The sequence below is a fragment of the Poeciliopsis prolifica genome, unplaced genomic scaffold (assembly GCF_027474105.1).
Source record: "Poeciliopsis prolifica strain line A6 unplaced genomic scaffold, Auburn_PproV2 SCAFFOLD022, whole genome shotgun sequence".
Lineage (NCBI taxonomy): Eukaryota > Metazoa > Chordata > Actinopteri > Cyprinodontiformes > Poeciliidae > Poeciliopsis > Poeciliopsis prolifica.
The window spans coordinates 8,070,970-8,083,851 of NW_026562397.1; the positions used below are offsets into that span (position 1 = coordinate 8,070,970).

Consider the following 12,882-nt stretch of genomic DNA (forward strand, 5'->3'; position numbering starts at 1 on the left):
CTGCGGGGATTGGAAAGAGTTGAGGGAAGTGGGGCGACTGTGAGAGAAGTGCAGCTCGGTGACTCTCTGGTCTGAGGCAGAGATGTCGCCTCCAGATAACCCAGACAGACTTACAGGCCCAATATAGAGCAGAGTTGGAGGCCAGCCTGCTTTTCACATTTGTCACTGTTGTTTCTTGTCTTTCCTGTGAGAGTTTTGTTGGGAATAAAGTTTTTCTCTCTGTATTTCAAAGAACAACTTTCATATTTATGAAGTGGGATAGACTCGTGTCCCAAAGCAGGAGTAACATACTTAAATCATGTCATTATTTGGACTTCTATATACATCGTTGGAGGTTTTCTGTTGTTTCTTTCCTTTTTACACACAGCTGTAAGTGATCATTTAATTTTTCATGGCAGCAAAACATCAACAGGTAAATCTGCATGTTAAATGGGGGATGGAGGAAGTAAATCATTTTACTCCACCAGGGGATTGCAAGTAGACACACTATCGCTCTGCAGCATGTCTTTGTGAGCTCAAGGGAAACAATGAAACATTCAAACCCTAAAATATATACTTGGTTCACTTAAGAGCTCTGACATTTTAGCACTTCAGGAGTGATGCCTTTGTTTTTAGTTCTCCTTGCATTAAACCCATAAAAGTCTTGAAGGTTGCTCAAGACTTTTTACTCAAGACAACAGAAATATTTTCTGTAGACACTCATGATAGTGTAACAAGTATTAAAAAAAACATTATTATTCAACAAAGTGGTAGGTGAAAGTATACTATTTCTGTCTTCTTTTTTTTTTTTACATTTCACCCTATTTTATTTGGATCTGGTTTCCAGTTTGTTGAGCTGCTGTTGTGAAATATGACCCATTATGAACCCTGGTTGAATTAAAACGTCTTTTAAAAGCATGCCAGTTGATAAAAATGTTCCTAGTTTAAGATTCAGATTTTCTTTGAGTACACTGTTTGACGTCAAGGCAAGCGAGAACTGGTTCATGGTTATTGGAAACAGTCCTGCCACAGCCATTTCCGTTTTATAAAACCCTGAATACAAAAACGTCAAGATCAAAAAATGGCAACTTGACAAAATGATCGGTGCCCCAACATGTCTGAATGGATTTTGATGTGCTTGTGTAATTTTTCCTATACGTGTCAAGTACAGTTGACATTTAATGTCGTGACATCTGATTTATGGCTGCTGTTTGTCCTCTGTGTCTTTCTGTGCTTGGCACGATCACCTCTCACCAAACTGGATGAGCGGCGTATCAAAGTCCCGCAGTGTTTTTGTTTTTACCAAGTGTATATGTGGTTGAGTAACAACAAAGAGGGAAGATTCATTGCATTAATAATGCAACTAATTTTTAAATGCCAAAAAATTAACACTCATGTGGTCAAAATTTGTAGCTTAAGTTGTATTTAAGACTAGCACTTCCACTCAGTTCATTCTTCTATCAATAGTTGAATACTGACATAATTTTCTGCAGTAGACACAGCAGTAGACTGTTGTTTTTCAAGGAATCTTTAAGAATCGATCCTAAAATCATAATTTACGCCAGAGAACTGGCTTTGGCTTCTGCGCAGGAAAGACGATTCATTGTTTAACTAAAAATCAAAAAAACAGAAGTACTGTCATCACAACATACTTGGAATTACAAAATACAAAAATTGTCTCAGTAATTGAGAGATTTTAATTCTTTTTTTATTGTTAATGATCTTTCAAATGATAAGAACTTATCAGAAAGTTTTTTCAACTGTTTAGTTGAAAAAAGTTCAACCAAGTAGTTGAACTTTTTCCAATGAATAAAAAAGCATTCATTGGGAAATCTCTCTTACTAATTTGTTGTTGTTTCAGTTAATCAATGCATAAGAAGTTATTACTAATTGTACTGACGTGACATTACTAAATTAAAGAGCCGAGATAATGCTGTAATTGTATTTTTGTTTTTATATTGTTTGAAGATATTTGAAATACTCAAGACTGAAACCACATTTATGACTTTTACATTTGTCTAGTTTTCAAAATTCTTTTACTTTGTAACCGTCTGTTGAAACCAAGACTTGCTGCTATGTATCATTACATTTTATTAAAACAGTGTGTCAGTGCATCCTTAAAAAGTCTCAAATCAAATTAAGGCCTTTAAATGTCTTTAATTCATTAAAAATGTAATTTAATGACAAGTAACATGTTAATCACAGGAATATTACCTGTGATTAACATGTAATATGTTAATCACAGGTTAACATATTACATGTAGTTTGAATTGAAACTATTATATGTAGTTTGAATTGAAAGCAGTTGAGGCTACCGCTAACTGGCTGCTTATAAACTGTTGCTAGCTAGCTAACTAGCTAGCTTTTTTTGCGTCTATCATTGGTAAGTGCAAATTATTGTCAGTTTGCTGGATGAGATTTGTCTTTGCCACCTGTTTACTCTTGTTGCCAAACTGCGATGCCAAACCTGGTCTGTCCTGGTGGCGAGAATGCTGGATGTGCTGCCATCACACCGGGGTCCAGTGCTGCATTGTCTTGCATGGCGGCGTCAGGCTCTGCTCCTGTCTGCCGTCTGCCAGTCGGATGTGCCACCATATCTTCTTCAAACTAGCCCTTAAATCTTTGTCCCTCCCACACATGCTGCTGCTGATGCGTTCACATCACCTCTGGATGGTTTGGTTTTGTCATCTTTTTTCATCACATATTTTTGTTGACTCTCAGAAACCTTTGAGTGTTGGGAGATGCATTTCTGCATCATGTGACTTTTGAATGTTGGCGTACCCTGCTGTAACATATGGCAGGTTGATCCCTCCTTGCCTCTGATCCAGTGGTTTTTATTCAGTCTTCTCTGATCTGAGGCCCTCTGCATTGATGTGACTGAGGAGCAGCAGCAGCGGCACCTCCTCCACAGTGATTACGCTCATTCCTTTGCAAGCTGGCCCTCTCTGCTTGCTCTGTCATTACTACCATCTAACCAGCGTAATTACCAGCCTCGGTGCATGTTTGTGGTGCATGCGCCAAGCCTGCCGCATGCTGGGCAAGTCAGAGCCAGTGTGCAGAGAAAGGAATAAATGATGGAGCCGTATTAGCAGTGCCACATCTTTAAGCTGATCAATCAGTGTATGTGAGCAATTAAAAGGCGTTAAATGTCTGCTCCTTATGCTCTGAACTGTGGGCCAAACCTTAATGTGTGCACGTAATTTTGACTGCAGCAAAGGATGATCCCCCCCCACCTAGATATTTTCTCAGTTATGCATAATTACACAAATTAAGTCGTCTCTTTATGTAACATTTCATGCATCGGCACGGTTTTCGTGTCCTTATTAACGTAGGTGTGTTTCAGACGAATCAAACAGACTGCTCTCTCTCATCAGCCACATAATGAAGCCATTCTCCAACCCCTGCAGCTGGGGCATATAATCTGGGATCGGGTCTCGTAGTGGATCACAGGACGGCCTTTTGAATGAGGACAGACTCTGTCAGAAAGCATGATCAGAGCAGGAGCCTTTGGCTCGGAAATGCTTTTCCTCCTTCATAAACAAAGACAGGACACACTGGTGTCTCACTTCAAAAAGACATAAAGTGAGATTCTGTTAGCCATGATTTAGATCATTAATGCTTTTATGTGTTTCAGTCCCAGTGTGTGAGTAATGCAGCCCAAAAATAGATTCAGCAAGGATGCAGATATCTTGTGGGCTCTAAAAAACACACCTCGTTAAGCTGGACTTGATAAATTTTTCAAAAATTCACACAAACCAAGATGAGCAAAGAAATGTAACCCCTTAAAAAACGTCTTTCTAATTGGCCTTTTCAGAGGCTAGGATGTAAGAATTGTTGCAAATATTTTAGAGCGCTTTATGGATTTCTTGCTTTTTTGCTTTTTAATCACTTTTCTATTCACTTAAATTTAGTTTAGTGGATTTAAACAGTCAAGATTCAACTCAATGTTTAAGTAAGTTTCTTTGACTATCTGAATATCAGCATGGCTATGTAAAAACATGTTGTTAATGAGCAGTTTGGGAGAAATAAGAAAATTATTTGTTAATGACTAAACGAACTAGAAATGTTATGAATTCAGAAACTTTTTAAAATGAAATTATATGTAAAATAATAGTTTTATTATTAGCAGAAAGGGGATTGTAGTGAATGCTGAAAACTACCTGAACGTTATAAAAGGTTTGGAGTGTCTGCAGATGGTGTTCTTGTGCACAGTGTGCAAATTCACTGAGATATTTTAGTGACTTCTGCAGTTTGAGGAGAGACTTATGGAGATAAGAGCTTTAATCCCAAAATGGAGTGCTGCGCAGATGGATGAATTAAGCACATTTTACTTTTTAACACTCATCTGCTGTCCTTATTTAAAATAACCAAACCTCACAGATTCTTGGGCTCATTCTTGAGTCAATTTTGAGTTTTCCTCAATTGGTGCGTCTCAGGACATTATTTTCAATAATTACATAAAGTGTCTCCCTATTCAACCAGCAGTTTCGCCATTTACACAGCAAATACAACTGTAACCTATGCATCAAAAACATGTTTTAAATGTTATCAACTGGTCTCATTTTTTCCTCATTTTATCTCTGCACAGACTGTGATTATAAAACAGATGAAGTGTTCCATATAAATAACACTGAAAACTGGTTATTTTAATGAGAACAAGACCCTTGCACCAGATGCTGCACGAGGGCCAGGCTTGATTTCTTCCCTTTAGTTCACAGACCAACATGTCACCAAGCTCCCATTTCGTGCTGCATCACCCAGTGAAGTCATACTGTTCCCTCAAAAGAGAGGAAAAAAAGAAAGGGGGGAAAAAAAAAAACGTTCCTAATGTTTTAACAATGAAAGACCTCAAAACAAAAATATCTTGTTTTTATACACTTGCCTATTCTTAATAAAGGGGGATAAAAATGATTTTCAGTTTGCCGAAGCATGCCTCTGAATGAGCCGCTGTCCTTGAAAGGCCATTGGATTAAGAGTTGATGCTGTGTGACTGTCGTATCGAAGCACATCCATGTGGTTCACTGAGCAATGTACTGTGCTCTTTCTTGACTTTTTCCCGTCGCTCTATTTATGGCTTCACCCAACCTCACCCCTCCGGCTGATGCTGTGTCACTGTTGCCCTTTTCTGTCTTCTGGTATTTATTCATCCCTGTTAATTTCACAAAGACATAATTGTCTCCCTCTGTAGAAAGAGAAGAAGAGAGTGGAAGCTTAGATTTTTTTCCCCCCTTCATTTTCATAAAAAAGCTTGCCTTTAGCTTATTGTGATTTTACATGACAGACCAGCCCAAATTAGTGCATAATTGTGAAGACACAGTTACAAATGAAAATCAAAAATTGGTGTTGTCCATTTTTTTAAATTATTTATTTATTTTTAGCTTCTTTAGTTTCATACTCGGCTCAGCCAATTGCCTTCAGAAATCATCCATCATGGTGGTGGCAGAAACATGCTGAGGGAATGGCTCAGCTCTCATTTCAATTGAGGATCTATAACAAAAGACTTGGGAAATACTCTTTAAAGACACTCTGTATCCACTCTCTCAGCTTGAGCTATTTTATAAAGAACTAATTAAAAAAGTAATTGCATGATAAATTGTTCATATTTTTGTTATTTCAACCTAGAGCTGAACAATTTACCAAATTCCAATCCTCACAATATCTGTGTACACAATTGTGGAGGTATATATTTAAAGTGATAATATTCCATGTCAGCCTCTTGAAGGTTATCCTCAATGGGAGAAATTCTCTGTCATATCTCATCACCATGTTTTCTCTCTGGCTTATCAGTCTTACAGTACGTTTCAGCTGAGTGAGTTGCCCTCCTGAAGCCAAAGCTCATTCTGGTTGTGTGGTTAAAATTTGGGTCACGCAAGCTCTTCGATTTAAAAATGAGCCCTAATTTGTTTTATATTTGTTGAATTAATTGCTTTCTGTTGTTTTTTTTTCTTTCTCTTTCAGAAAGCTGAGAATAATCCTAAAGAAAGAGGATCCAGACTTGTTCCATCATGCACCACTGAATTTTCTCCATCTCCCACTAAAGGCAATGTTTCTGGGAGCGAGAGGCCACAGCAGAGTGTGTGTGGGGCCCCTCCCCAGCACCCCTCCTGAGATGGGATGCCAGAAGCCTTCCCACCGGCCCTGAGCTCTCCCAGGGCGTCATGAACACCTACAGAGACAGGGGGGTAACCTGCGTCTCCTCAGACCTTCTGGATGGAGGCGGAGGGTTACCCCAAAACGCTCCACTCCGTCACACCCCCAATGGCCACCCCACAGAACCAGCAGCACAACCTCGCATCTCTGTGCCCAAAATGGGTGTTCGTGCACGGATCGCCGAATGGCCTCCCCGTCGCGCGCAGTCTCGGGAGTTGCTGCTTGAAAACGGACAAAACGGGAACAATCACTACGACGACTGCTCCGTCTCGTCGTCGGTTTTGTCATCCGACGGCAGGCTGGTGCGAGGAGGGGTCGCCAGGCTGCCCCGCAGATGGTCGAAGGACGTGGAGTTCAGAGGCGGGGGGTTCGCCGGCGACAGAGGCTCGCCTCTCAGTCTAAGAGTCTTCCCACCACTCAGACAGCGCTCCAACAGTGAAGTAACGCTCAGCGAACAAGATGAAAATGAGGTGAGCCCGAAATATTTCTCCAATTTCTGTTTTTCCTGTGCGTTGGAGTTGAGAAGAATAGGATGTGTTGTTTCCTCGTGGCGGCAGTCCAGGTTTTCGACACAAACCTCTTGCTAATGAGGTACACAGATGGAAGTCAGTTTGGGTTGGCCTGCAGAAAGCCATGGTTTGCTTTGCCTTGCCAGCTGTATTTACAGCATTTGTGGGCTTAGATAAAGTGTTCCCCCAAATATTAGAACTTGAAAATATTAGTTTGCCTCTAATGAGTGTAGTCTGCTACATTTTCTGTTTGTTTTTGGTGAAATACTGTTGATGTAGAATGGGAAAATGGTTGCCAAACGAGCTTGTGTGGTGTAGAAGAAAACACTATTTTACTGATGGAGATATTTATAAAAGCCCTCACTGTTAAGAAATTCAAAGTGTGAGAAAGACTCTATTTTGGTTGAGAGAAGGAATATCCTCTTCTCCTTATCAGGTTCAGCAAAGTCCCAAAGCTTCAGTTTTAGTTTAGGCCCCAACAAGTTTTATAGTTCTTTAAACTGTACAATTATTTCTTCACTTTTTTATCAACTGAATATTTTATACAGTATAATATGCAACTACAACTCCTAAAAATTTAAATATTATGTAAAAGTTCACATTTTTGTCATTAAAGAAAGTTACATTCATTCGTTATGACATTTTTTTATTATGATTAAAAACATAAATAAATTCATTGTTACAGAATACAAACATAAAAAATATGACAGGTAAGTGTTTGAGTTAATTGCAGAAACACCTGTGGATGAATTCTGAGGCCTCAAGTACACTGCTTTCTTGTTTGAAATTGTGGGAAAATCTACATAAATCAGCCCAGACATCAAGCAGAGTATTGTGACTCCTTCTTGGTTGCAGAAACATTAATTTGTTCAAACAATAATATTCAAGTGTAAACACCATGACAGTCCCCTGTTCATTGGGTTCTGTCCTCCAGCGAAGAACAGGTTTTGGTGCAAACTGTGTGCGTCAGTCCCAGGACAAAAACAAAAGTCCTTGTAAAGATGCTGGTTGAAGCTGCAAAGAGTGTCCAGTGTAATTTTTGAAATCCCATCTGACCTAGAACAGTCAATATTTATTTGATTGAATGTTAGGAGATGTAAAGAGTAATGTAAGGAGAGTAAAAAAGATTATATTCTTTTTTTAAAAAATCTTTAAAGTAGGATGTAAAAAAGCATGTTTGCACATACTGTTTTTGTACAGTATGTGCAAGTTAAGTGAAATATTAACTTGCAGAAACTGTATTACTTTGTCGTTAAACCCCCGCCCCCAGAAAAACAACTCTTCCTGACCTTTTTCCAATTCCAATTTCTCTTTGTCTTGCCTTCAGGTGGAGGCTCGAGGTGGCGGTGGGTTTGGAAACCGGTTCCGAGTGTACGGCAGCACTTCTTCCATCGACATCCAGGGCATTCCCGAGCAAGGCTTCTTTGAAATGCTCAGTCAGTTCCAGCAGGAGAGACCTGACCAGCGCAGCTCAGCTCCCACACAACTCGGAGAGCTGCTGCGAGTTACGGACCCGTCAAAGACTCCTTTCCCCGGCGCTCCCTCCCCTGCTCCCACAGGTGGGGATGACAAAGGAACGGGGCGAAAGGACGGTACGGAGAGAGCGAGGAAGAAAAGTGGTGGGACGGAGTCTGCGCTGGGTACTTCCTCTCTGTTCAGGAAGCTTCGGAGCTCCAGTCGGGGGGAGCTGGACGGAGGAAAGGGAGAGACTACCGAGGACAGGGGAGGCAGAGGCTCTTCAGATGCCTCTTATAAACCCTGGGTGTGTCCAAAGAGCTTTGTCCACTTTGATGCTCAGAGCGTCCTGTTCGACCTCCACGAGGCAGCAGCTCAGCGCAGCTTTTCTACTCAGCGTAGGAACACCGCCACCGGAGCATCGGCCGCATCGTCCTTGTCTGGCTCCAGATTGTCAGCTCCGAACCTGAACGACCCCATTTACTCGAGCATCGAGGATCTGACCCTTAACCTCGATCAGAGCTCCACAGTCCCCTCCCTACCTGCGGACCCTATAGATGGGCCTGCAGCGCACACTTCAAGCCCACTGCTCCTCTGCTGTCCCCACTTCCTCAACGAGATAGGCGGGCATAGGGAGAGAAACGTGAGCTTCCTCAGCTCCTCAGCAGAACGAGGAGATGGAGATGGAGGAAGAGGGTGGCTGAGGAAGAGTAATGCCAGCATATCTGTGCTGGAGATCCCTGTTGAAGAGCAGGAGATGAGGCTGGAAAGACTGAAACTATACGGCATAGAGCATGTAGACCAGGGGGCTTGCTACTACAGAGACTACTTCCATGGGAAAGGTAACGCTGAGTTTCACTGCAACACATTTGACACGCGGTGCAGGGATGGACTGTTAGCTAGTTTGGTTGGTTGGTGGCTGGATTATTAGCTCAACGCCGTTATTTCAAAAATATGACATATTTGTGACAAAATAGTTTTCTTTTGCTGTAGACTTTAGATTTATGACCAGAACCCGACCGGAAAACCTGCTTGGTCGTGTGGTTCTCAGGCTTCTGTTGCACATTTATAAAGCTTACAATGCATAGAGCATGAATAAAAATAAACAAGAATGCATAGTATTAAGTTAATCTACTTGTTATAGACGAAACACATGAGGCAGTAGTTCACCCTGTTGAGGAAAAGAAAGGAGCAGATGATCTTTAGACAGTAACAGCGCACTGCACATTAATGCGCACCCAACCTCGTCCTGCTCTGCTCCTATCAATCACATATCCCAGATGATTTACGCTTGATTTACCCATCGGGCACAACAAGAGATAAGATGGAGCTGGAAATGCTGATAACTGGAGAAGGGACACTGCTTACTCAAATCATAGCCTAAAAACAAACGCAGTGAAATCGTAATTAAAATAGTATGTCTGCTTTACTTTGGGCTTGGGCCTGTAATTAAAGTTAATTAGTCAGGTCAGATTGGACTTGAACACCATGTCTGCTGCTAATAGCGTTAGTCATTGCAACAGAATAATAAAATGTGCCACACCTCACAGACAACTGAAGCTTTATTTTATCTCACAGTACACTTCCTGTACTGTTTAATGCTAAAATCCCTGGAACCTCCCTCTGTTCTCCTCAATCAATCTTTACCTTTGTCTTCTATAATGTGGTGCTTAGACGCAGCACTTCACTGTATTGATAATTGGGTTGAGATTTTTCTTCCAATTAAGCATCATCATCAGTGTCAGGTATAAGCGCTCCAAATTCTACGAGGGATCCCAGTTGAGAAGCTGCAACCAAAATTTATTTTTATACTGGTATTTAATAACTAAATGTTGTCAACTATATTTACTCTCTTATTCTGTCGTTAATGTTTGCCAGAATCTTATTTCCAAGATGTCATCCACTGGTTTTGAATAATCAGCTGGGACGGAGCAGAGTTAAGTAGACTGGCAGCCCTCCGGGAGTTTCAATTACACATGTTGTACCTGCTTTTGGTCGGTTGGCAAACTCTGAGCTGATGATACACAGGCAGCGCTTGACACCTGAGCCATCTCAGTTTTGTTTTACATCTGGCTTTTAGTGTCAGAAAGTAAGTGGTTAATGTGATCTGTGTGGCCGTTTGTAGTCGGCATCACCTCTTCAGACACTTTTGACGTCACTTCCCCTTTGGCAAGCGTCATCTGGCTGCGGACTAATTAGTGACAGATGTTATTAGGAGCATGCATGCAGACAAGCATGTTCGAACATCGTATGCGAGGAAGACTCAGGGCTGCAGCCGCACAAATAAAGGTTATTTAAGTCTTCTGACCCTACGCTGTCCCCCTGAACGCCACTGTAGTTGTGTTTCTGTCTTCGCTGTGGCTGCGGCCCCTGTGGATGTCAGGATCTTCATCAAAAAGCTGACATTTTTGCTACAAGCAAGATAATCAAACACGAGTCTCCTCGCAGATAGGTTGTCCCAGTTCAGTCCAGATAGAGGAGGGATCTGCCAAGTTGTATTCATCCTGAAGAGTCTGGATAATTTGTGTTTACGCTGCTGTGCTGCTGCCTGTGGCGTTCGCTAGAAGAGGACTTAGCTCTGAAGCTTTGGAAGCAGCTGTGCGAGATGCTTGTGCAGTCTGTCAACAGCTTTCACTATATTTAATAATTAGAAACAGTCCAAGTTGATTTATTTGGAATCAAAACATTTTGAAAACTACACCTTTTAACCTTTTAAAGGTGACAAAGGAAATATTCATCTTTGTGGTGGTTGTGTTTTAGTTTAATTTTATGCACCAATCAAAAACTAAGATTACATTGTTTTCTTTATGTGTTAAGGCCCTTAAAATTACAACAGATCAGAGTTCAAAGATAAACATAAATCAGTCTAGGCCAAGAAAAGCCTTATGATGCATCGTTTAGTTTAATCATTCTATCTATATGTCTTCATCGTTCCCACATCCAATAGAAGTAAAAGATCTGATAACTATCAACCACATATTTCTTCAACCTTTTCTTTGCACCCAGGTCTTGACTTAACTTTTTCAAACTGATTATATCAATTATAATATAGTAACGGTGTCTGCTTTGCCCATGACTCAACAAATTCTCTTCTCCTTTCCATTTTGTAAACATGTAAACCAACTCACTTGCAACTGCTTCTTGAACCAACAGTTAAAGAACAAACTTCATTACATCTGTTTAAGATCTATATCATATTTTACTTTTTATGACCATTGTAGTTTAAGCAAGGAGTACCAGCCTCTCCTGTGTTGTAGCCATAGACATAACACAAACCTCATGTAAACAGATGAAAATGTTTCTCAGCACAAACTGTAAACTTGGCTAACCGTTGTCCTTCACCAGAGCACTCCAACTACTTCGGGACGGACGATAAGCTGGGCCCCGTGGCCGTGAGCATTCGCAGGGAGAAAGTGGAGGATACCAAAGACCACAAAGACCAGTACCAGTACCGCATAATCGTCAGGACCAGTGAGGTACGCTCGTAAAGATTTCTGATTGACAATGCAGTGATGAGTCAGGTTAATTCCTCACCCAGGTTTTCAGTCCCTGTCTGTCCCAGTTTTTCTCCCCTCACCCATCAGCTTAAGCCTCGTCTCTGTCCTGCCACTGGGAACATTCCACCTGTTCAGTGTGTGCACATAAAAGCCAAAGTAAACACTATCTGCTGTGTCTGAAGCATTTGGCATGCCTTCAATGACAACTTTGCTTTGCTTTCATGGACAAAATATAATGCAACGTGTGAACTGGGATTTTTTTTCTCTGGTTAACCAACACAAAGTACTAAATAGTTGTGAAGAAGAATTAGAAATAGGTTAGGTTTTTTTTTCCTGAGGAACCATCACTGAGACAATTATTTGTGGAGCCACACTCTCTGAGTTTATACCTTTTCAGCTTTCTGCATCTTGAGTAGAGACAGAAATGTTTGTCTATTCTGCTTTGCAAAACACCTCAGGCTCAGGCAGACTGGATGGAAAGCACATATGGATTTTTTTTTTCAGATCTTCTGGTGAATTTTGCTGTAGTCGACGTCGTTCTAACATTAGGGTTCGGACGGATGCTTGAAACCCTTGAAAATGTTTGAATTTCAGTTACCAAGGTTTGATAGTCAAACTGCCCTTATAGTCAAAATAAAGTGCAAGCTAACATTTGCACTTTCTGTAGGTAATAAAGTTTGGAAAACAGTATTTTGAATTGAAATCAGCTTTATTATTTAAAGATAAAAAAGAGAGACATGGATATATTTTATCTCACTATCTGAAGTTAAATCAGACCAAACTTCTCTTGTTTTAGGTCAGTTAGAATCAACAAAATCAGTCCTGTTTGGTAAATGCCAGAAAACTTTGTGAGAATACTTTTTAGAGATTAATTTCGTAATTTTTCTCAGACCAGTCAAGACAATTCAAAACAAAAAATTTGTCATATTTAGATATTTGACTTTACCTTGTTGATTGTAGAATACTATCATAATATATTATTAACAGTGAATTGAAACTGTGTTCTATTTGTGTTTGTTTTTCTCCACATGTGATGCTGTGCTAGAAAAGTTTGAGCCTTCACTTTGTTTAAATTTTACTGTGGCAAAAAGTGTATGAACCCTGCATACGTACATATGCAGCTTCGCCTGTCAGCTACTGTATATGTATTGGTGTTGTTGATTTGCATAAAGGTGAACCTCTGCCCCAGACAGAAGCCTCTTGCAGCCTCTAACAGGGTTTCTCTGGGTTTCTATGTATTATCCATCCCAGGAAAAAACATCCCCGCAGCATGACACTTCCACCACAATTTT

At 40.6% G+C, this 12,882-nt stretch overlaps 1 protein-coding gene across 2 annotated transcripts in view; it reads left to right on the plus strand.

The window, feature by feature from the left end:
- The window catches only part of sipa1l3 (signal-induced proliferation-associated 1 like 3), a 79,060-nt gene that overhangs the window by 41,758 nt on the left and 24,420 nt on the right, over window positions 1-12,882 (plus strand). For both annotated transcript variants that reach the window (XM_055045726.1, XM_055045727.1), the window contains exons 3-5: window positions 5,938-6,599; window positions 7,966-8,935; window positions 11,439-11,569. In XM_055045726.1, the coding sequence (XP_054901701.1) occupies window positions 6,138-6,599; window positions 7,966-8,935; window positions 11,439-11,569 (1,563 nt within the window). In that variant the 5' untranslated portion in view covers window positions 5,938-6,137. The remainder of the gene's footprint in view (window positions 1-5,937; window positions 6,600-7,965; window positions 8,936-11,438; window positions 11,570-12,882) is intronic.